This window comes from Vitis riparia, chromosome 12, assembly GCF_004353265.1.
Source record: "Vitis riparia cultivar Riparia Gloire de Montpellier isolate 1030 chromosome 12, EGFV_Vit.rip_1.0, whole genome shotgun sequence".
NCBI lineage: Eukaryota > Viridiplantae > Streptophyta > Magnoliopsida > Vitales > Vitaceae > Vitis > Vitis riparia.
The window spans coordinates 11022751-11047233 of NC_048442.1; the positions used below are offsets into that span (position 1 = coordinate 11022751).

Below are 24483 nucleotides of genomic sequence, written 5' to 3' on the forward strand. Positions count from 1 at the left end.
ATTTTTAATTATCATATTTTTAAGAACCATTTGACCATATTTTTGAAAACTACCTTTTATTCTTTTACTTAAAAACAGCTTTAATAACAAATTTTAAAAAACATAATCAAACATATCCATATTTTCCTTTTATTTTTAAAAATGAGTAAAAACAACTCTTACTTATTCTTTAAAATTTATTCTCTATTTCACTTTGTATTTAAAAATTCTTTTCAGAGAATAATAACCAAACAGTTTTTAAAAATTTTAAAAACAATTTTATGTTAACTTTGTTTTTAAAAAGAATTTTTAAAAACAAAGACCAAATAGTATTAAAAAAATTTTAAAACAATTTTTTGCATTAAAAAACATAAAACTGTTTTTAAATCAGAAAACGAAACAGGCTCTTAAATTCTGGTACTTTTTTTTATTTTCCTCCTAAAACCCCTCCCTGCACTGGTCTGTCATTTGACCTTCCCTTGATAGAGTTCCTAATAAGATTCAAAACATACTCCTAAATATTTTATCTAGCATTTTTTTCCTTTTAAAAAAAATACATTTCAAGTATAAACAAATTCTCTCTTTCAACTCTACATATTTCTTTCCCATTCTAAATCCTAGTAAGTATAAAAAGCACAGGCATTATGTCTATTTTGTCCGTTCGGCTAACAAAGAGTTCCACACAAGCTCAAAGCACTCTAGCCTGTTACAATCCAACACAGGAAGAACAAACTCCAGAAAGAAATTGAAGATGGAACGGGAAGATGAGAATATGCATACTTCATTTGAGCTGGAAAAATAACATGCAACCAAGAATCAGATTCAAGGGCATAAGGTGGTATTTCACCACCAGAATTTGGCAGGCAGCCACCATCAATACCCGAGATCCCAGCAACAAGGGTAGCAAAAGCCTACTACAGCAGATGGATATTCACTAACCCGAACCCCACCCAACTCTACAACATGACAGAATGGGCATATCAGCTATCACTTCACAGCTACAGCTGCAATCCTTTGTGCTATAAAAATCTCACAGTACTGTAAATATCAGTCAAAATTTATTAAAAAAAAAAGACCCTACCAATGTAGGTGTTAGATGAGGCAAAGTCCAACATGACATACCCCAAAGAAAAATAATCAGAGAAATTTTACCCTCTTCAACATCGTGGTTGCAGAGTATAGACCAGCAAACTAGGTTTCATGGTTAAAATCAGCATCAGGGTGGTCATTGAACAAAACAGAACCCCACCTCATTGGCATCAACAGCAACAGGTAAAAACACGCCTTCAGAATACCGACCTTTTAACACCATCACAGCAACTACCCCTTTCAAGACCAATATTTCCAAAAGCACCAATGGCCTTTGGGATTATAATAAGGTCAAACATCAGAAACCCCAGGATATAAGGCTTTTCAAAAGAAAGAATTGAGCCATATAAACCTTACCAATGACACGATCATTTAGAGAAACTTAGTTAAGATACTGTTTATTCAACCAGCAAACTGCTGTTCGCAACCAGAGCACAAAATGATGATCACCCATCTATGAATTACAAACAGCATCATCACCATCACCATCACCATCACCATCACCATCATCATCATCATCATCAACATGCCCATCAGCCTTTTCACGAACAGAACTATAAAATCCAATATATATTTCATGACAAGTCAGAACTCAGAACTCCTACAAACTGAACTATAAAGAAGAAAAAAAAACAAGCATGCTTGATACGTTAAACTAAAACATAACGATAAAATTGGAAAGAACTAGAAAAAAAGTAACCAATCCCTTAACTATAAAGTCCCCAAAACACCCACATGCCCAAGTAATTTAACTATGCAGTGAGTCCAAATCAAAACTAACCAACATTGGAAATTCATTCCTGCCAAAACTAACATCATTCTAATGAGAAGGTCTTTGAGGCTCCAAACCCCTTCGAGCTAGACATATCAGACATAGAACTATTACCGATGCACCATCTGAGTACCATGCACCCTTCACCACAATCAGTCCTACAAATTACAAAATCAAAAGCATCCAGTTAAATAAACAGATCCTGAAATGCAATGTTAAATGTACATATATTGAAACAACTAGTGAACACGAACTCACATCAGCATCTGACTTGTGCAGGAATGGGCTACGTGAACCAGCAGGCCGACCTCTTGGTGAAATACTTCGACTAGGGGATCGTTCTTCCCCACTGCGTCTGTCCTGACTACCACCCCTAGGAGGAGATGGGGTCACACGAGGAGGAAAATTTCTCTTAGGACTAGGTGTATACCGAGTGGGGGAAACACTGTTCACATACCTCAACATCATCAATTATCAAATAATTAAGACACTGGAAAATGATGACAACTACTAGATATAAGATTGGGCAGTTTAAAACCTATCAATTGACCGACTCCTACTCAGATTCCGTCGTCCATCATCATACCGGCCTCTGTGGTAATCAGGACTTGCACTGTGGCTCCTGCTTCGACGTCGATAGTCTCTCTCCCTCCCACGGTACCTGTCACTTTCATACCTATCATAGCTCCTGCTGCGACTTCTCCTCCTGTAATCCCTGTCTCTGTTATCATCTCGATACCTGAAATTTTCATAAAAATCATGATTTAATAGAGATTATCGAAGTAAACCCTGTTGCAGCCAAAAATTTCAATTAAATGTCATGTCAAAGCTTTACAATTCCATCCATACAGATCTTGGGTGGTGTCACAGTACATGTACAGAAACACACTTCTATTAAAATGAATCACCAACATTATTATCATCATTAGCAAGTATAACTGTAATAACGATAATACATAACCACCTCCAGCAAGTTCAACAAATACTCTAAGAACTTACACATCATGGTTGAAATATTATGAAGGGCTGGTATTACCAAAATAAAAAAACAAAAAGACTAAAGAAAATTGAATAAGCATACTTACAAGCACAAATCAGTCTCTCTCAAAATAATATATGGCAACTGAAGCATCATTTTTTTTTTTCGATAAGTAAACACGTATATTAGCAAAAGGCAAAGCGCCGCATAGCATACAGGAAGTATACGAGGCGACGAAGACCTCACAACAAAAAAAAAACCAAAAGAAACAAAAAACCCACCGACCCTTAACTAGAGGCTATCCACTCCAAGAAACCTATAAGGGAACGAGGCTCCGCACCATTATACAATTTTGCCCACCCCCACATATTACAAACAAAAGAATTCTTAACTTTCTGTATAGCTAACTCCCCCCCCCTGGAATGCTAATCTATTCCTCTCTTTCCAAACCGTCCAATAAATAAATAACAGTATGGATCTCCAAATTTTCTCCCTCTTTTTACCCACAAAAGAACCCTTCCAGCTGATAACCGCCTCCTTTACAGTATCTGGAAAGACCCACTGGGCTCCAAACAGACTAAGAACAATCCCCCACAACACACTAGCCACTGTACAAAACTGAAGCATCATGAGAGTCTTAACTAGCAATCAAAATATCTAAACCCTTGCCCAAGGTGGACATGTATGTGTATATATACCAACACCACAATCCCAGTCTTGAATATCCCTGGTGAAGCTCAGATTCAACTACCAACCTTGATTAAGCTCAGGTTCAACCACCCATGTTGGTAGAGCTCAGATTTGACTACCCACAATGGTGAAACTTGGATTCAACTACCCACTGGCTCCTCATACCTGATAATCTACCACACTCAGACATCATTTAGCAACCATTCTAAAAAAATTGGGAACCTCGTACGAATCATTCAATCGCTACAGCACTAATCATGCCAATGAAAATTTTGCTGTCCATTTCCTACTTCAAAGTGAGTGTTGTATGGGAATTTAGACCCTACTTTTCTTATCTCTTAAAACATCCATATCCTATATGGATCTCCAACTTTTCTAGAATACAACCCATACAAATTCTCCCTAAATTACATAAACATAAGCCCTGCATCAACCCTCCCTGTTTCCACATCAAACCTCCAGTGCCATTGACCTAACAAGGTCCTAATCACCCCTTGCCTAATAATCACCCAGCCATCCCTTGGCTTTAGTCTTGTATGCTATCACCAGTAATTGTTGATGGGACACCACCAACCTCTAACATTTCCTAAGGTGTATAGCAAGTTTACCATTGTAGTTCCTTTCTTAGGCAGTGGAAAGTGTTCCATTCAAGCTTCCAATTTAAGACGTGCATTTATGGACAATACTCTGCCATAGTTTTGTGGGGCAGATGTGGATCAGTTGCAGTCCCTCCCAATGTTTTCCCTTGTTCTGAGGCAGCCTGCTGATTCTAGTTGGGCTTGTGGAAAATGTACTAAAACATTTATTTCTTTGGTGATGTAAACATTAAAATGGTTATGGTTCTAATCAAGCCAAGAACCCCCCAAAAAGGGTTTCTAGGCCCTTTTTTCTCATCTTCCTCCAATCTTCCATCTTTCCAAGCCAATTTGGGTCTACTTCCAACCTAAATATAGCAATTCTCAGGTCAAAAGAAAAGTTTGAGCTTCCATAAAGAATTGAAGGTTCCTTGGGTTACAAATTAGTTCTCTATTTTGTCCCAATTTTCTTTATTTTCCGAGCATGGAATGATTTGATTACTCATTTGAGTAATCACATTAATATAACAAACTAAAAAAATACTCCTAGTAAATGAGATATATACATTGAAACAACAGGGAATTACATGGTCAAAACATGATTATAATGAAACCAAAAAATTTCAAGATTTACTGCCCACATCACATTAAGTAATACCCATTACACATTGATTCCCTCTGGGATCATAATCCATAACCATGATTACAGTGACCCTCATATTTTTTAACTAGCCTCTACAGTGAACGAACTTGTGGTTTCTAATGCTAAGTATAAATGATGGAGACATGCAATTTTTAAGAGACATCCAAGTATGGCCTTCAATAATTAGACAATGAGTCCTATTTCTTCAAGTTGATTCACTACTTACCCTGTATTACCAATCAGAACAAGGATAATAAAACAAAATTCTACCTTTGCTACAACCATAAGACAATATCTAACCAAATTCCCACCCAAGTATATAAAAATATATTAAGGGGAAATTTAATAGCCAAATACATAAATAATAATAATAATAATAATAATAATAATAATAAAAATAAAAAAAATTAAAAACAGTCCATACCTTCGCCGTGGACTATTACTTCTTGACCTGCCTCTAGACTTTGGAAATGTTTCAACAATTCTTCCTTTGTGGCTGAAATAGGACAAATATAACTTAGTTAAAAAAAAAAGATCATATTAAATATGCCATTGTTAATTTGTGCCTGGAATCAAGGTGCACCCATTCACATTATTTGACACTAAAAATTAAATTGAGGAAAAGGTTAGCACAACCATTAACCATGTCAGTACTTCAACAATTAAGAACGTTCAAAAATCATCGAACAAATAAAGTGGCTTATTTCAAGAAAAGAAATGCACTTTAACATTCTAAAATATTCAAAATAAGCATGTGCAGGTATAAGCTCAAACCATGGTTTAACATATTTTTAGCAATCTGAACTGTAATTTCTTGACCATGGTTGAGCAAAATATTATATGCATATTTGAACTTACATTCGCTCAGCATTTGGCCCATATTTAGCAAACTGAACTGTAATTTCTCGACCATCAACAATCCTTCCTGTGAGAAACATTGTCAAAGCAATAATTAACTACTAAGACCATCCTTGTTGGAAACACAATGTAATAAATATTTTTTCTTCACACTCTGCTTATTTAATAGAAAATCCATTTTCAGAAAACTGATTTTTTTTTTCTTGGCAAGACTTTCAGTAAACCAAATAGAGATTTTTTTTTTTTACAGGATATAAAAATAAAAAAATAAAAATAAATAAATTCAATTTCGTTACTATCACCTAAGGAAGCATAAAAAAGTATACATGATGTATAAAAACACCAAATAGAGATAGGGGGATACATACCGTCTAGCCTATCCACTGCCTTTTGTGCCTCATCTGCATACTTATAACGAACAAATGCAAAACCACGCGATTCACCAGTCCTGAGATCAAAAAACAATGATGATGATGATGATGATAAACGCCACCCACCAAAAATTAATAATAACAACCCACAGCATTACAAAATTCTAGGATGTAACCAATACCTCACTTTGCTGCTAAGAAATTTTATAGAAGAGAGAAAATCAACTATTTTTCTCTTACATTCCATGAAATTGAGTTAACCAGAATATCATAACCCACTGCTCAAATGACTGTAATCTAATCTGCTCAATCGTATTGAAATTCTATTTAGTTGCAGTGTGACCTGTTCTTTAATAGTCTTCCAAGTTTTTTGATGGCTGCTTGGTTTGATGAATTAAATAAATAAATAAACAAATAACAAACAACTAACAGAGTATCTAATTTCCATTGGGTTGCATAATCATAAGTTTTTTGCTCTTTTTTTGGAATTTGACTTGTTTAAAACAAAAAAACAAAAAACAAAAAATAAAAAATAAAAAATAAAAAATAAAAAATAAAAAATAAAAAACATAAAGGAAGAAAGAAAAAGGAAAAGACAATAACAGAAAACCATGGAATTTCAAACCTTGCTATTTCTTCAATCATTTCTTTGAAGATATATCTCTTTCCGACACTCAAATTGTGTCCTCAAAGCACCATTCTGTTTCCTTATTTTCAAAAACCTAGGTTTCAAACCTATTTTAAAAAGATGGGAACGAACATGCCCTTGATTTTCCCCTTCACTTTCTCATTAACTAAACAGAGGCAACTAAGTAGAATAAAGAACAAGATATGAAAGTTCTAAGCAAACCTTAGATAATATAGGTTATTATTTAATTTAAAATAAATAACTAAAAGCCCAAGGATTCTCCTAATCAAGTTTTAATGATTACAAAACAAGGTTAAAGTATCTAACAGTTTAAATCAAGCAAAATTTTCATGTGTAAATGAAAAATTATAAAGCTCAAGCAACTATGGAAGATAGTCAATGGAATGAAGATTTGGATCTCTTTAAGACTTAAAGTGCTCTAGGAAAAATTGCAAGATGGTATTTATTGGTGCACTTAGGTAAACTTTTCTCATACACTTAAAAGATAGTTTTCATCCTCACTTAAGCTTTAAAGAGATGTTTTTATCATAAATTTGGATGATCCTTATTTTAATACAAAATCTTAAGTTAAATTCTTTTAAATCTTACTTAAAAAGGTTTTAAGAAGAGTTACACACGTTACTAGAAAGTTTAGACCTCAAATCGGAAGGTTTTGTATACCTTTAGGTGCAACCGATTGAGGGTGAGCAAAACCGATTGAACTAGTTAGGGAACTAACTCGACAATTGAGCTCGACTTGTCAAGGACTAGTTGAGGGTGCACATTTTTCTTCTCTCTCTTCCAATAGCAAATGTATGGCTGGTTGAGGTTTTGCCTTAACCAATCAAGGGTTGATCAAAGGCCGACCAAGGGCCAGTCGAGGGCCTATCAAGGGTTAGTCGAGGGCCTATCAAGGGTTAGTCAAGGGCCGATCAAGGGTTGATCAAAGGCTGAGCAAGGGCCAGTCGAAGGCCTATCAAGGGCCAGTCGAGGGCTTATCAAGGGTTAGTCGAGGGGCAGATCAAGGGTTAGTCAATGGTCGATAAGGGTCGATCGAGGATCGATCGAGGGTCGGTCGAGGGTCGGTCGAGGGTCGATCGAGGGTCGGTCGAGGGTAGGTCGAGGGTCGATCGAGGGTCGGTCGATGGTCGGTCGAGGGTCGTTCGACGGTCGGTCGAGGGTCGATCGAGGGTCGGTAGAAGGTCGTTCGAGGGTCAATCGAGGGTCTGTCGAGGGTCGGTCGAGGGTCGATCAAGCCTCAGAAACTCTAGTGGTCAACAACTAGTCATCTGGTCAAACCGAACTCGACCAATCGAGAGTGTTCTATCTCTTTAGGTGTACGAGCCTCTTTTCTATAAATTGAAGGACTCGACTACATTTATTGATAAGGAAACAACAACATTCCATTGAAAAACCTCTCTTTTCTCACATTCAAAGCTTTTCTTTCAAAATGCATTGAATTCCAACTTGCATATTCTTGAGTGCACCTCAAAATCTATCATATCTTTTTCCTTGTGTTGTGAGCTATACTAGTTCTAAAATTGGAAGCATTAAGTCTTCTTATTTATTCATTTTAAGTGAAAAGACTTCAAGCAAGTGGCATACTTGAAGTATTTGTGGTACCCATTGGAGCGAGTGAATCCAATCATAAAGCTTTAAGGCTTGTCTCAGAAGACTTGATAGTAGTACCCTCACTCAGTTAGGAGCTTGAGGGTAATGGAAGTATGTGAATTGTCGAACCACTATAAATGAAGTTTGCAAATTTCTTCTCCCCGTCTTTTACTTTACTATTATCTTGCTTTTTAATTAGTTCTTCTTTGCATTTAGTAAATTATTTTCTAAAAGTTTTAAACACCCGATTCACACCACCACCACCCCACCACAACCTGGGTGGTTTACTTTAGCTAATTAGCCATTTTTCACACTAACATTTTACTCAACTGCCCATATAATCAGGATTCCATTTGGTGGAAAAGCCATTCACATTTAAACACACACCCGATATAACATGGTATAATTGAAGAACACAAAAACAAAAAATAATTTAAAAAACAAACTCCAGTTTGATCAACCGTATCAAAAAGAATTACCAAGCAAGATCTTAACCTTCCCCGTACACTGTCTCATCAATCAAAACAGAACCACAAGAAAAACAAAAAAAGAAAGAAAAGACAAAGCGGTAAAAGGAACCTTCGATCTCTGGGAATGAAGATATCGACGACCTTTCCGTATTTGTCAAAAAACGGAAACAGATCATCCGCGGTGGTGCCTATCCAAAACACCAAAAAAAACAAAAAAAAAAAACAAAAACAAAAAAATGAAATTACAAAAGAAAATGCCGAAAGAAAAGAAAAGAAAGAGGGAGAGAGAAGCAGAGATGCTCACGGAAGGTGATGTTGAGAACGAGTAAAGAAAAGGTGTCTTTGATATCCGGCGGACCTGATCTTCCAAAGTGAGACATGGCTCTGGTGACTGGTTTCTGATACTAGACTGCGGTTGAGATTAGGGTTTTTGTTTGTGGATAGAACTTTCCTGAACAATCTGGATTTTCCTTTTATACAGAGGTGGTGGTGCTTCGACGGTTTAGAATGTTGTTGCTTCGTAGCGAAGGCCTTTACTTATATTTTTTGTTTTTTGTTTTTTATTTTCTTTTCCATGTTATTGGCACGTGACATCATCCACACACACCCTCCTATTTTCAAAATCCAAAATTACTAAATATTATATACCATAATATAAAAATATTATTATAACTATCGTTAATTTATACATCTACTTTCCATAGATTTGAAATTAACGTTACATGAACTAAATGAAATTAACCTTATTATATTATAATAAAAACATTTTAAATAAATTTTAAAAATGGAAAAAACCCGATAAAATTATGTTAGTACTATCTATAAAGGAAAAATTATAAATGTGATTTGAATTCTTTTTTTAGCTTAATAATAAAACCAATCATTTAGAGTTTTTATGGGATTGAACTATAAATTTTGAGCAGTAAAATAAGAATAAAAATAAAAATCAGCTTAAATTGATTCCATTTTGAGAAGTATTTTGATTCCCTACTTCAAGTTATTTTTAAAAATAAAAAACTAAATTTTTTTAGATAAGTTATTTTTAAAAATAAATTTTTATTATGATTTTATAACAAACACAAATCATAGACTTAATTTATATAATGTAAATTAAATTTAATTCATATCTTATTAAAAATAAAAATAATTTTTTAATTACAAATAAATTAAAAATAAATAGTTTAAAATATATAAAATATTAATAATATAATAAAATCATAAATTATATTTTTTATAAATATAATAAAAATATAGATATTAACGTTAATTGATTCATTTTATTAAAAATAAGTAATAATTATTCAAAATAATAATTGCTAATACTATTCTATTTTAAATGAATATATAAAAGAAATTAATTTTTTAAGATATAAATGAGCCAAATTTTTTATGCATATATTTATTACTCAATTAAGAAGATGACATTCTAAATTATTTTATTTAATCTATAATTAATTAATCAGTTTTTAATTTTAAATTATTCTTAAAAATTACAAGATTTATTAAAGAATTTAAAATATTAATTATGTCTATTATTTTTTATAGTCATTATATACATTTTTTAAGTTTTAAATAATTTTTTAAAATTATTAAACTTATCAATAAATTCAATAAAAAAATCTCACTTGATTTGAAATTCATTTTTTCTAGTGAAAAAAAAATATCAGAAGTACAATTCTCTATTTTATTTTGTTTTTAAAGAACAACAATCAAATAGTGATAAAAAATTTTAAAAACAATTTTGTTTTTAAGTCACATGCTCAAATAAGTTTTTATTATTTAGCTAAAAAAAAAACTCTCATGGATTTTTTAAATGAAAATAAAAAATTATTTCAAACTATATACAAGTGAGATTTAAAAAAAAAAAAAATTAAACCAGATGTACAAATAGTATTGACAATTTATTTATTTTTTCATTCTCATTCTCATTTTTACTTAATATTGAAATAGAACTAAAATTATCATTCCAACTTTACATTCTTATACACATTCAAATGTAAGAATTGGAATTATCAAATTCATTTCTATTCAAAAGGAAATAGGAATGGAAACAAAATATTCATTCTCATTCCTCATTCATGCGTACCAAACATGCCTTAAGTGAAACTAGCAAAGTTGCAAGAGGGATGAATAAGTCTAAATTAACTCAAAGGCCATTCTAGAAAAAGGTGGAATGGTTTCAAAAGAAATGTCTATCTATTTTCGGTTTTGAAAAGATAGGCTAAAATATCTTTTAATTTTTCTGAAAAGGTTTCAGGGATTTGAGATACATAATTCATACAAATATTTTTTAAAATTCCTTGATCCATAAATTGGGGTACTAAATCAAAATTTTCTTTATTTACCACTGACATATTTACTTAAGCTAAATGTATAACAAAGAAAAATTCAGGGTCATGATATGTCATATACCCTGTTTCTATCCCGACATTTTTGTTCTAAAATGTTTATATAAAATTTCTTGATTTTTAAACACTTTGTTATAATAGGTTTGCAGAAAGAATGTATCAACTAAAGTGTAGTTATTAGCTCCAATTAGGTTTTTAACAAGTTTTTCATATTTTTCATATAGAAGAGTTAATTTCTTAATTAAACTAAGCATTTCAGGTTAACTATTTGAACAATTGGTTTGATTGCTTGACATTGTATTGGTTTTCAAATCCCTTGTCAGTCTTTCTTGATTTTCTTGGATTTTGAGGTTTTGAATTTTTTGGGTTTCTAAAGCAATCAACTGGTTTTGAAGGTTTTGTAAATGTTTAGCTAAAGCTGACACGATTTTTTCATAAGCATATTCTAAATTTTGGTTTGGAAAACTTTGTGGCTTTAGAAACCAAAAATTATCTACAATAACCTTATGTTTTTCAAAAAGGTTTTGAGAATATAAAGAGTTAAACCTCAAATTTGGATTCAACACTTCGTTCAGACATATGGTTCCAAATTGAAAGGTTCTAGCTTTAGTGGGTTTTCTTTTAGTCATGTTCTAGTAAAATAAAATCAATTATTAGCATTATCAAATTATTTTTTCCTTTAATATGTTCAAATTTAGGTTTGAAATCAATTAAGGAGTTTTGAAACTTTATCCATCTTTTGGTGGACAATTTTGAAGAATTTTTGTTTTCAAAGAATTTGTTAATATTCTCACAGTTGATTCTTAAAGTAAATTGTTCTTGGTTTAAAAATAATTGAATTTTTTCTAAGACTAATATTATTGCTTCAATTTCTAGGTTTGTAAAACTAAGGTTCTTTTGATAATCATTAAAAGTTTCGCTACAATATCTACAAAGTTTTTTTTCTCCTATGTTAGTGACTACTAAAAGTATATCTCCCCATCCTATTTGGCTAGCATCAGTTTGAATTATTTTGTATTCACTTTCTAAGGGTAAATGTAAGGTTGGGAGATGCTTTACAAGTTCTTTTATTTTTTTTGTACAAGTTTAATATCTTCTTGATTAAAATATCTTTGTCCTATGTTTTTTGTTTTACTATAAAGGGGTTCAACTAATCTACTAAGGTTTTTAATATATAGTCTAGCATAGTTTAATAATCCTAAAAAACTTTGAAGGGTTTTTAAATCTTCGAGTTTATCTGAAAAATTATTTATTTTTTGTATTATATGATCTTGCAATTTTATTTATCCATCTTCCAATTATAATCCTAAAAATTATATTTGGATTTTAAATAATTTCATTTTCTTTTTACTTACTATTAATCCATGGCTAATTAGTTTTTCAAAAATAAATTCTAGATGCTTTATATGTTCTTGAAGAGTATGCGAAAAAAACAAGAATATCATCAATATATACAAGAACAAAAGAGTATTTACCAAAAATATTATCCATCATTCGTTGGAATATCTAAGGAGCATTTTTTAGTCCAAATGACATTACATTCCATTCATATAATCCATCGAGACATGAAAACGTTGTCCATGGTTTGCTATCTTTTTCTAATCTAATTTGCCAAAATCCACTTTTACAATCTAGCTGAGAAAAGTATTTACATCATTGAATAGAATTAATTAACATCATCATATGTATTATCATTTAATCTTTTATAAGTAATAACCATCCTAGCATTTTGTCTTTTTTCTTCATTCTGGTTCCTTACTAAAAAGGCTGAAGATCTATGAGGACTAAAACTTGGTTTAATGAGGTTATTTTACAACAGTCCTTCTATTTGAATTTTGAATTCCTTTGTATCTATATGGTTACATGTTATATCTATTGTTTTTATTGTTAAGTCTAGGTTTTTAATTAGTATTTTACAAGTTGTTATATTTTTATTCCAATGTTTTTGTGGGTCTTCTCCTATAATTTTTTTTTTTTTTTCTAATATAAGGTTTTTTTAACCTATCTGCATTTCTTAATTGTTCTAAATAATATTAATTATGCTATCTTTTTGTACTTCTACTTTGTTAATTTGATGAGAGGTTACATTATGATTTTTATTTGATGCATTTTTCATGTTTGTATAAACAATTGTTGTAGTTACCGACTTGGTTGTTTTGTACTGTTGTCCCTCTTTATAAAAAAATGTACAAAATTTAAACCCAAAATAAAAGGATATAAACTTATAGTAGGTACAAGATAGGTTTGAGATAACACTAAGGTTATGTTGTTAATTATGATTGGTACATTTGTAATATACTTGGTTAATATTAGTTTTTGTTGATTATATTGGACTAATTCTACTAGTTGAACTAATGTTTGTTGGTCTTCCTGATGTACTAAGGTTTCAAATAAAAGGTTTTTACTAGCTCTAGTATCTAACATTGCATCTACTTTTAATTCTATGGTTTTTAATTTAATTGTTGTTGGAAAAACAATAGATTTAACTTTATTCGCCATATTTACTTGTTCTATTGTTTGTATAGTTGTTTTTTCAGGACTTATTGGTTCTTTTATTTTTTTTAGAGTTTGAACTGTCTTCCTCTTCTTCCGAGAATTTTCCTTTAATTATTATTTGTAAGTATTTCCACATATTATAAGGTTTTATTTTACTTTCTAAAGGTTGTACAAGGTTTTCTAAATTTGAAGAGGTTCTCTTAAGTTGATTTTCCTCTTCTTAAGTTGATTTTCCTCTTTTTCAATAATTGTACAAATTTCTTCTCTTTCAGTTTCACTATCATCTATACTATATACACTTGAATTTTCACTTTCAAAATCTAATTCACTAATGAGTTCTTCTTCTTCTTCACTATCTACCTGATACTCATTTATTAGGTTTATTTTTACTTGGGTTTTTCTACTTCGTTCATTTAATGGTTTTTTAAGTTCAAGACATTCAGGTTTTATATGGCCTTCCTAACTGCACAAATAGCATTTACACCGTCTTTTTCTTTCTGTAGTTCTTTTTCTTTTTATCCAAAACTTTTCAGGTTTTTTATGTCCTGTTTGATATGATCGTTTTTTATAAAAGGTTTTTGACTTTCTTCTTAAAAATTTGTTGTAGTTCTTAAGTTTTCTAAACTTATATTCTCTACATCCTATGTCTAAATTCTCTCCTATATGTAATTTTCTACAAAGTTGTTGATTTATATCTTGTTTCTTTATTTGGGTTTTTTTCTTCTATACTTACACATTCTCTTTCTAACCAATTTTTTACAAATTCTATTCTAGCGCCCATATAAGGAGAGTTTTTATATTTGGAGGTTGAAGATTCATTTCATAGTCTAAGTCCTATATGTCCTTGTATTTTTAATATATATTTATTTAAATATTTAGGGGTTCTATCTACTCTAGTAAGGATTGCATATTTCCTAAATTTTTGTTCATATTCTTTTATATACAAAAGGTTACATAACTTCAATTGTTCTAACTTATGAAGGTATATTGCGGGTTCCTTTATATCTTCTTGAGTTATTCCTAAAAAATATAGTTTTATTAAATTTACAAATACAGATATGCTAAAATTGTTTCTAATTTCTTGAAAATAACTAATGTTTTCTTGTTCCATATTTCTAAAGAATTGTAATACGGTTCCTCTAAGGGTACTTTTATAAAATTCATAAATTTTTTGTTGATTTTCAAAGGATACTACTACACTGACTGAATTTAAGGATTGTTCCCAATTTTCTATGGTTTTCTTAAGGTCTTATGTACTGTCTATATCTAATATTGTTCTATATTCATATATTGGTTGTAAAGAACTAGAAGGTTCTATTTAAGTTTTCCATTGAGGTCCTTTTGGCTTACTGTACGACTTACTATACCTTACTATTTCAGTTTTTACATTTACAAATTCTTTTTCCACATTTATTGTATTTAATGACTCATTTGAGACTATTTCTAGGTTTTCTTTAGCTTTTGATTGAACGGTAAATTGATTTATTGTTTCTATATCTACGAGGTTTTTTTATCAAATTGGTTTTATAAAGTTGTTCAATTATTTGTTCATCTGTATAGTTTTTACACATTATATCAACAAAGTTTTCTTGATCTACATGTTCTTTTAGTAACATTGGGTTATTGAATTCTTCTAACATTATATTAACTAGTTCAAAATTTTTGTATAGGTTTTCTATTGTTTCGATGTTTATTAAAATATCGTCTTGTATAACATTTACATATTCCATCTCACTATTCAACTCTACTTCTATATTTACGGTTTTATAGTTTTCAAATGTTATACTTGCACTTCCGTCTTGATTTTTATATAAACTACTAGATGTTGGATATTTTATTATTAGTTTATTTATTTGGGGTAATTCTCATTTTCGTCATAACGAATAGTTTATATTTACAGGTTTTGCTTCCATCATATTTACATGTGCAAAAATGTTAAAAAAAAAAAAAAAAAACAAAAACAAAAAAATTATATTTAACATTCATTCACATGTAAACAACACACACACATTTGCAACGTTTCTTGTATAATTGTAAGCATTCGTATAATGTCCTGGTGAAATTCTAATAAAGGAGGGATAGTTTTGGGGGAAGAGAGACTAATCATAACAAAAGATCTTCAGCAGAACATCCGTCCATGGATGTACTTTTTGTATCAACCCTGTGAAAAGCTTGCTATTAAGCGTGTGTGCTGCACCTATGCAGATGTATGCGGGGCAGTAAAGGGGGTGAGAGTGAAAGAGGAGAAAAGTCGAGCGTTTGGGGAAATTCAGAAAGAAAAGTGACTGACAAGTGCGGACTTGATTAAAATTTTTCTATATCCCATTTCAACTCTCTATTTTATGGCCTCCCAATTTGCCTTACACTTCATAAACAGTCCCTAGGATAAAAAAAAAACCTATTGTGGGGCGAAAGCCCCTTCTTGTAAGGCACTCACTTCCTACCAAAATCTAGGTCCCTTCAACCATTTTTAAGGATCTGTCAGCACACAATGGAAACTTGAGCAAGTGATTCAATTCTTTTTGAACATATATTTCTTGTCCATAAAAATATATTTAGATAACAAAAGAGAAACAAAAAGCGACTAAAGAATAAAAGCACAAACATCATTGGCATTAGATCAAACCTGAATCCAGTGCAAGGATCATTGTCAATTACAATAAACATGTTGCTACTAATATTGCATGGTGCTAATATTTTACAAAGACACACAACGGAATAATAAGTTCAGCTAGTTGTAGGATAGGTAGTATGTCAATCAGATCTGATCCCTCCCATGAATGTCCTTGGGTCTGGGCAGTTCCCTGAAAACTGAGCCTGCGAGAAGTCAAATCCGGGGTTCTGCCAACAAAAACATTTACCAGGAGCAGCCAGTCACAAACAATGTCATGTGTTCAATAACAGCCATAGCATGAGAGATTATTACAGTATAAGGTCATGCCCTTGAATTAAATTTGGTTCACACTATTTATAATTAGAAACCATTTTACTATATTTGGTTTTGCCTTGTTATTTACAGTGTGGATCACATTCAAAAATTGCAAGTGGGACAGCACTTAAATCATTCAAACAAAATCCATGACATGAATCATAGTTCTTACTTGTTTTCTAGAAGAAAGCTCCAAACAAAATGAGAGCAGAAGTTCTCTTAAATTATTATTGATGAATCCATCTTCTTTTTGTTTCCCATATAAAGCATTAAAATAAGGCCTAAACCTAAAATCGATTAATTCTTCAGATATTCTCCATATAGGCATCTCAATGTAATCCAACATCATAACACGAACACAGGACACCATACTGGAGGCAATAATACTTGTTTCTTCTGTAATTACTACCAATATGGTAATTGCTATTAGTTGACAGAACCTCTGGTTATTAGATGGGATTGTTTTTAAGTATCACTTTTCTCTAGATGACTACTAGTAATGATAATTTTAATTTCTCACCCTATGGTTGGATATAAAGACCAATCATGCACCAAATATTAGAGGACAAGGCAACTAAATAATACTGGAGTACCAGGTCTGCTTTAAGCAAATGAAGGCTATGAAGCAAGTTGCCTGTGAATAGTCTGAGTATAAAATTGACCCATTTAGAGCTTCAAGCTTGGTCACCAACATTAGATGAGAACCCAAAATCAAGCTCAAAACTTGTGCTAAGTTATTAAATGCCCATGCAAGGTACTTGACCAGGTAAGATCAAAAAGCCTAATAGGCGTTTTTGAGTTAAAAAGGCTATTAGTCTATGGGAATAAGTATAAAAACCATGAACTTATGTTTTCATTTCAGCTATACATTGAATTCCTAATAAACATTACACCTCTTTTTCAACTTTATTCTATTTAGCAGTTTGGCTTTGCAAGGAATTATTCCAAACCACCTTATTCTATATTTTACTAGGCACTGACTACCAAAGTAAGCTTAAGACACTAAAAAGCTTATCAACTAGAACCCAAGACAGGATAACCAAGATTCAGTCAAGGTTAAAAGTGAGCTTGGACATGATCACACTTCAATCAACCAAGGCTGAACAGCCCAATACTTGACTCACTTATAGAGTTGGGATTGTTTATTTGATGGGCTCCTCTCTTAGCTAACCAAGTGGTGGATGAGCTAGCTAAAAGAGGAGTAAAGCAATTGGTATCTTATTTTAGAGATTACGTACCTCCTTGAGTCTATCTAATGTCTATTTCAAATGTTGTTTCACTTTTTGTAATTTCTCCCATTTTGTTCAGCTATCATATTTGGAAGAGTACTTCCCAACTTTATTCTCTATAGCCAACAGTAAAGACTCATGGGTTCCAAAGGTATGGGAGAAGAAGGTTGGTCTTCGACTACTCCTTAGTCCAAGAAAGAAGTGAATTTTTTCCCCTCAAGCATAGTTTGGAATTCATGGGTACCTATGAAAATGAGATTCTTTGCATGGGAAGCAACATAGGGTCAGATTTTAACAATTTATCAACTCAAAAGAGAGGATGGACAATGCTGAATTGATACCATTTGAGCAAAGTTGAGGAACGATCGACTAATCATTTGTTTTTTCATTGCCCTAAAGCAAGCATCTTGTGAGTAGCTTGTTTTCTCTTTGTTAGCGTGGTTTGGATGATGTGTTGTAAGGTAAGAGGAAAGTTGTTCAGTTAACATGGATCTGTCATGGGAAAGTTTCAGAAAAAAGATTGGAGAGCTGCCCTTTTGTGTTTGTTTTGAACACTACAGAAGAAAAGAAACAAGAGGTTTTTTAAAGATTCGGAACAGCCAGAACAAAAAATTAAATCATCTTTTATGAGTAAATTTTTGGAATGGGCTGCCAAAGTGTACATGGATAACCATTTTGTCTATGATATACTTTGTTCATTGGCTTAGCGCAAAGTAAGGATTGAAGCTTGTTTTTGTTATTCTATTCTCCTCAAGTGAGCCTTTTTAGGTGCCAATTGTATACATTGTGTGCACTTTGCTACACCATTTGCCCAAGTGCCATTAAGATACACACACACACACACACACACACACTATTTGCCTATAAAAAAATTATATTTGATGAGCAACTTAGACAACTTTTATTATTAAGGGTTATTTCCATCACATAATTGGTTTTACATTGTTATTTGTGGTGTCAACCACATGCAGCTATAGCACTGAAATCATTCCAACAAAGCAATTAATTAAAAACATAGGCTAGGTGGAAATCCCTTCTTGTTATCTAGACAAAACACCCAAAATAAATTCACTTTAGGAGCCCTCTCATTCATAAGTAGTAGTATCATATCTTGTTTCCTGTGAGTTGCTAAACCTAACACTAGTTTTGGTGTGATGCAGGTCACTCAACATGAAGCTAGAATCCAACTTCATATAGCATGCATCTAAGGCAATGATACTTGTTTCTGCAATAATTAACTCTATGTTAAATACCAATAGTCTCCAAACCTTGAGCCATTACTATCATATTGTAGTTTGAGAAGTATCAAAACCATTTTCTCATGATGAGAACTAGTATGATTGTTTTGATTTCTGACTACATGTGTGAATAAAATGACTATGATTGTTTCAGTTTCCAACTATATGTTTGAACAAAACGATGCACTGTATATCAGAAAACAAGACAACCAAAGAATACTCTAGTAACAGTTTTGCTAGGGAGGGAAGTGAAACAAATTGCATGTGAGTAGCACAAGCATGAAATAGGCATGTACAGTGCTTCTTCGAGCTTGTTCACCAACTTCAGCTGAAAACCAAGATCAAGCCCAAGCCTTTAGCTAAGTCATTAAATGACAATATAGATACTTGAACGATAAGCTTAAGAGCCCAATGGCCATTTTTATGTCATTGGCACTTACGCTCTCTTTTCACCTTCCATATTGACTACCTCATAGACATTACTCTTTTTCATTGTAATCTATCCGGTGGTTTGCATTTCCAAGGAATTGTGCATTAAATTAACTATGCTTATGAAACAACCAATGGGAAAAGTGAATGAGGAAATGTTACTTTCTGCACCAATAACCAAATTCAACCTAGATAAACCATCCAATTCTGTTCAACATTTAAGCATAAATTGATTCCTATAACCTTATTCATTGCAATTGGTTATTAAGTATATACATAGGAGAGCAAATTTTGATAGAAGTATAAATTAATTGAAATGCTGCACAAAAATGCAATTAAAGAAACAAGTTGAAACAAATCAAAATAACTGGAAAAATGCGCAGTTACTCGCCTCCTCTTGAAACCTTTGAAGCATAAGGCGCTTCTGTTCGAGATCAGTTGAATATGGGTCAAGCTGACCCTCACCCACTATAGGTGAAGACCATGTATGACCCTTTTCCCTCTTCTGCAGGGTTATGTGCATTGTATCATCCTCTGCCAAATCAAAACCATAAATCAACATCCAAGTAGAGATATTGCTTAAGAATTGCCATTTATATAGTGAATAAGCTCAATCTATTACTATTACAAAATGAATGATCACATTGATCCATCCAATAATATCAAAATATAGCAGGCAATCACCTAAACTAACAAAAAATACCATAACCCTAAGATAATCAATCTCCACATTTCAAAACTTTTTCAACTTCCCTAATCTCAATAACTCACACCCACTGGATTTCTTGATAAACTGCCCACACAATTTGATCACATTATCCATTAATCCCCAGTAGGTTTCAAAAATTGATTCTGTGAAGAGACACACATCACAAACACCCTTGAACTTTTTACAAATTTTTACCACCCACACCACCAAGTCAAAAACTAAATAAATAAATTAATAAATGAAAACATACCTAAAGTCCAGAAGGAAGAATCAGTCTTAACAGGGCAACTGAGATCATGCTGCAACCACAAACCAAATCCATAAAGAGTCGGACATCAAAATCATCCAAACAAAACCCACAAACAGAGCGCGAAAATGATATAACCCAGAAAGAATCAGATATCAAAATCATCCAAACAAAACCCGCAAACAGAGGGTGAAAATCATATAAAGAGAGGGAGTACATTAAGATAAGGAGGGTTGCCTTTGATGCCAACTTCCACATGTTTGGATTGGATTTTGCAGTAGAAAAGCTTTGTGGGGACATTGGGAGGGAGAGTGATGTAGACGTTCACCTCCTCTAGGGTCTGGTCCCATTCAAACACCTTCTGGCCTGAATCATCAACCACCAACCATCAAATAACACAAAATCAATCAATGCTAGGAGCAATTCAAAACCCTAAATATTCCGAAACGACGTTGCTTACTGCCGTGGAAGAAGCTGTGGCGCTTCTCTGGTGCCAATTTCTCCGACATATTCTTGGAATGCTTCGTAGCTTTCAAGGGCCGTGAAGAAGAAGAAGAAGTCAGAAATTCCCAGCTTACATTTCAAGCATTTTCCCAATAGTTTTTCTTCCCGTAAGCTACTAGGAAAAAATATTAATAATGGGATTTTAAAGATTAGCTTAAAATAATTATAATTGATGATGATTGTATGCACAAATTTCCAAACTCTAGCAAAAACAAGTGAAACAATAATGAAAAAAAAAAAAGTTAATAAAATGGTTATTTGATTAAAAGGGTTTTTGGAAACCCCATTTTTTTAATTTGATCAACCCTTTTTTTTTGTCTCATTTTGGATAAAAATGTCTTCATTATTATTATTTTTTTTTTAAAAATAATCTTATTTTTTAAAACCCACCTTTAAATACTTGAAATAATAAAGGTATTTATGTTAAAATTTATTATTTTTTTATAAATTGGATAGGACTAATTCTTGATTTTTTTTTTTTAAAAAAATTGATTTAATTCTTCTTGTATGATAATTATCTAGTTTTCTATCATTTTTTATCTGATTTTATTTAAAATAAGAAAATATGATTACTATGTATATTTCTAAAAGACAATCTAGATTTGGTGGCATCAAATAAATTGACTATGATTTAATCTTAAGGATAATGTGTGACAACCTGTCATTCTCTTGGAAGCTCTTGATTTGAGCTTTCTCTTTGACATGTTGGTAGTGTAAAAGGTGATTAACTTGCTCAAACTTTTTTCAAGACGTAGTTGATGATTAACTTTTGCATTGTCTTAAAGAAATGAGTCAAATTCATAAAAACTAACATCAATGGACTCTTCCACCATAAAAGGTTCTTTTGTTAAAAACACTAAAAGACATGAAGAATAACAGTTACAGAAAATATCAATATCCGATTTTGAATTAAACTTACCCAAACTGTCCTTGGAATCGAAAATAAAAGATTTACACCCAATGATTTTGAAATAACTTATGTTTATTTATTTATTTATTCTAAAGCTTATAGGGGGTTATATTCAAAATTAGTCGCATTAAAATTGTATTCAACACATGGCATGTGATATTAATTGTTTTTGCCCGAAAATTTTTTACAAGTTATTTTCATTTAGTATGGTTTCAACCATTTTTATAAAATCTTATTTCTCCTTTCAACAACCTCATTCTTTTAAGATGTTCTAATAGTCAAAATATTATGCTTTTAAGATTTTTTTTTTTTTTTCCATTTGGCATGTATCACAAACTTTATAATTAAAAAATATATATTTTTTTTCCATAATCATCATATTTATCAACGTCAATGGTGTATAGAATTTCTCTTTTATGACCCATGCATAAAAATGATTTGATTATTTTAAATATCTATAATAATAGAAATGGTTTAAAACTCACTTCAAAACATTTATCACAAAGTTGTCTAATGTTTAAAAATGATATTTCAATTATTCAATTAATAAAACATTGTCAATTAAGGATGAGGCATCATTACCAACATTTTAATGTGTAATGATTCTTCCCTTGACATTATCTTCAAATATCACACTATACACACAAAAATTTGTAAAGTCTTGTAATATAAGCAAAACAATAGAAAAATATGCGAAACAAATTATTTTATTAAAATTAATTAATTATGGGGTACAATCTCAATGTTAATATTCTTTACAAAAGAATATTTGTTCTCTAATTCTTTCACTTTGATCATAATCCAAAAATAGACAACAAAAGTGTTATCTTGATTTTGAAAGTCAATCGAGAGTCTAGATTCGCTTATTCCCAAATGACTTTGTTGAGAGGAGAAAAACACGTGTGTTGTTCTTCTGCAATTTCTCAAACTTGTGAGGAGATTTTGTGAAGCCTTAAGTCAATTGAGGACTTAAGAGTGACTTATTCTTGAATGACTTTGATCACAATCCAACAAATGACATTGAAGATATTTCTTTGTTTTGAAAGTCAATCGAGAACTTAAAGTGACTTATTTTTGAATGACATTATCGAAAAATGAAGAATATGTGTGTAGTTCTTTTGTGATTTCTTAGACTTCTAGAAAGATTTTATGAAGCATTTTCTTCTTTGTGAAGTTTCTTTTCTCGTGTAGGGTCATTTTTGCCTATCTGAAATCCCTTTCATTGAAGGAAGTCACCATTATTTATAGGTGAAACTATGGAATTAAATATGGAATTCCCAAGATTTAGTTGCTTAATTTAAATAATTTAGTTCCTTGATTTTATAAACTTATCTCTTTCATTAAGGAAATTTGCCAAGAAGAGAATATTTATTTTTAATTCTTTTTTTACTTCAATCGAAAGATTTGTTTCCTTTAGAAATTTCCCAAATATCATAGACTTCTAAATTTCGTCACATGTCATCTTTCAAATATATGTCACGTGTCAAATGTGTGTGACTCATCACTTGTCAAGCCTAAATTTTATTGAATTGAGAAGCCACAATTTTGAAGACCAATTTAATGATAATTTAATTCACTAAAAAAAAAAAAATTGATGTCTACACACACATCCTTCTTTCTTCTCAATAAGGATGACCATTTTTTGAGGAATCTTTGTTTATATATGCCTTGAATACCCACTATCTAAGAATTATTTACCTTTTGTACCTACAAAATAATTAAGTTGCTTTAGGTACCATACTTTTGTGGGTCTATGAGGGTTAACCTTGTTGGGATTAAGCCCTTAAAAGTAAGACATGATGTAATAAAGTTAGACTTAATTGTTCCCTTACTATCCTTTTGGTGTATTAAAATTGATTTGAGCATTCAGTCCACGTCTCTTACATTGTACATGACTTGGGTGCATTAGGAGTTACACAAAAAATAAAAGTCATGGGTTCCTTATAAATAGATAAGTTTTCCATAGTTGCTTTATGGATTTGGACAATCCAATAAAGACTGTAGTGCACTACCCTCAATTGGAGGGATGACTTATCTTGGTTGTTGAGATGAGTTTCTCATGGTGAGTGCACTAATGTATGTGATACACACTGGACAAGACCTATGATGAATCATGAGGCAAGACTATCAAATGTCATGATTCATCAAGCTACTATATTGCATGGACTCTCAACCTTGAGAGGATATTGAGTCTATGTTGAAATCAATTGGAAGCTTTAACCTATGTGTTAGATCCTAAAGTGGTCATATATCCCTATTGATGGAGGTTTGTGGTAACAGGTATTCTCAATAGAGACACCATGATGTTTCATGGGATTGAGAGAATGTGTCCCCTTGGGTGATCCAAAGGACATGTGATCATGAAATCTGTGATCACAATAATTTCTTTAGTGGAATTTGATATATACTCCTTGGAGCTTTAGTATGTCATTTAATCACATAATAAGTAGGATATGCAACTCAAGGATTAAAGAGGTAATCTTGGTAGGTGATAGTAGGTCACAAACCTGAGCAGTTGGTGTCTCGTTGTAATATACATAGGGTATGGAAGTGCATTTAACTCTCTATAGTGGGATGTTAAGTCAACTTCAAAATTTAATTCTAAGGGAGCCAGTACTCTCTTATGGGTCTAGTGGTCCCCACTTTGAGCTCATATTCCTTAATGACACTGTTTATGAGGGTTGGATGAATTTTTAATTCACTTTTATGCATAAGGACATTTTGGTAAGTATGCAAGGTTGCACATGGATAAGTGAGTGGTATTTTTGGACTGGGCTAA

The 24483-nt window shown here is 31.9% G+C and overlaps 2 protein-coding genes across 6 annotated transcripts; both read right to left on the reverse strand.

Annotated features, from left to right (window-relative positions):
- Positions 1-600: 600 nt before the first annotated feature.
- Positions 601-9158, reverse strand: LOC117925834 (serine/arginine-rich splicing factor SC35-like). Of its 5 annotated transcripts, none has more exons than XR_004653053.1 (11): positions 8970-9158; positions 8775-8853; positions 5954-6033; positions 5586-5652; positions 5152-5223; positions 2379-2579; positions 2099-2285; positions 1955-1998; positions 1426-1622; positions 1132-1340; positions 601-998 (listed from the first exon to the last, which is right to left on the reverse strand). XR_004653053.1 is itself a non-coding variant. In XM_034844942.1 (8 exons), exons 1-8 carry the CDS (start codon positions 9043-9045, stop codon positions 1993-1995), a joined length of 768 nt encoding a protein of 255 aa, XP_034700833.1. In that variant the 5' UTR covers positions 9046-9158; the 3' UTR covers positions 1715-1992. The 5 variants fall into 5 exon arrangements, 1 of the variants encoding a protein (XP_034700833.1); XR_004653052.1 differs by having other exon boundaries at positions 1883-1998; XR_004653050.1 differs by having other exon boundaries at positions 1850-1998.
- A 6936-nt stretch (positions 9159-16094) lies between these two features.
- On the reverse strand, positions 16095-20879 carry LOC117925855 (nudC domain-containing protein 2). Its single transcript, XM_034844965.1, has 5 exons — positions 20751-20879; positions 20508-20656; positions 20294-20342; positions 19726-19868; positions 16095-16350 (listed from the first exon to the last, which is right to left on the reverse strand). Exons 1-5 carry the CDS (start codon positions 20797-20799, stop codon positions 16264-16266), a joined length of 477 nt encoding a protein of 158 aa, XP_034700856.1. The 5' UTR covers positions 20800-20879; the 3' UTR covers positions 16095-16263.
- Positions 20880-24483: the final 3604 nt, after the last annotated feature.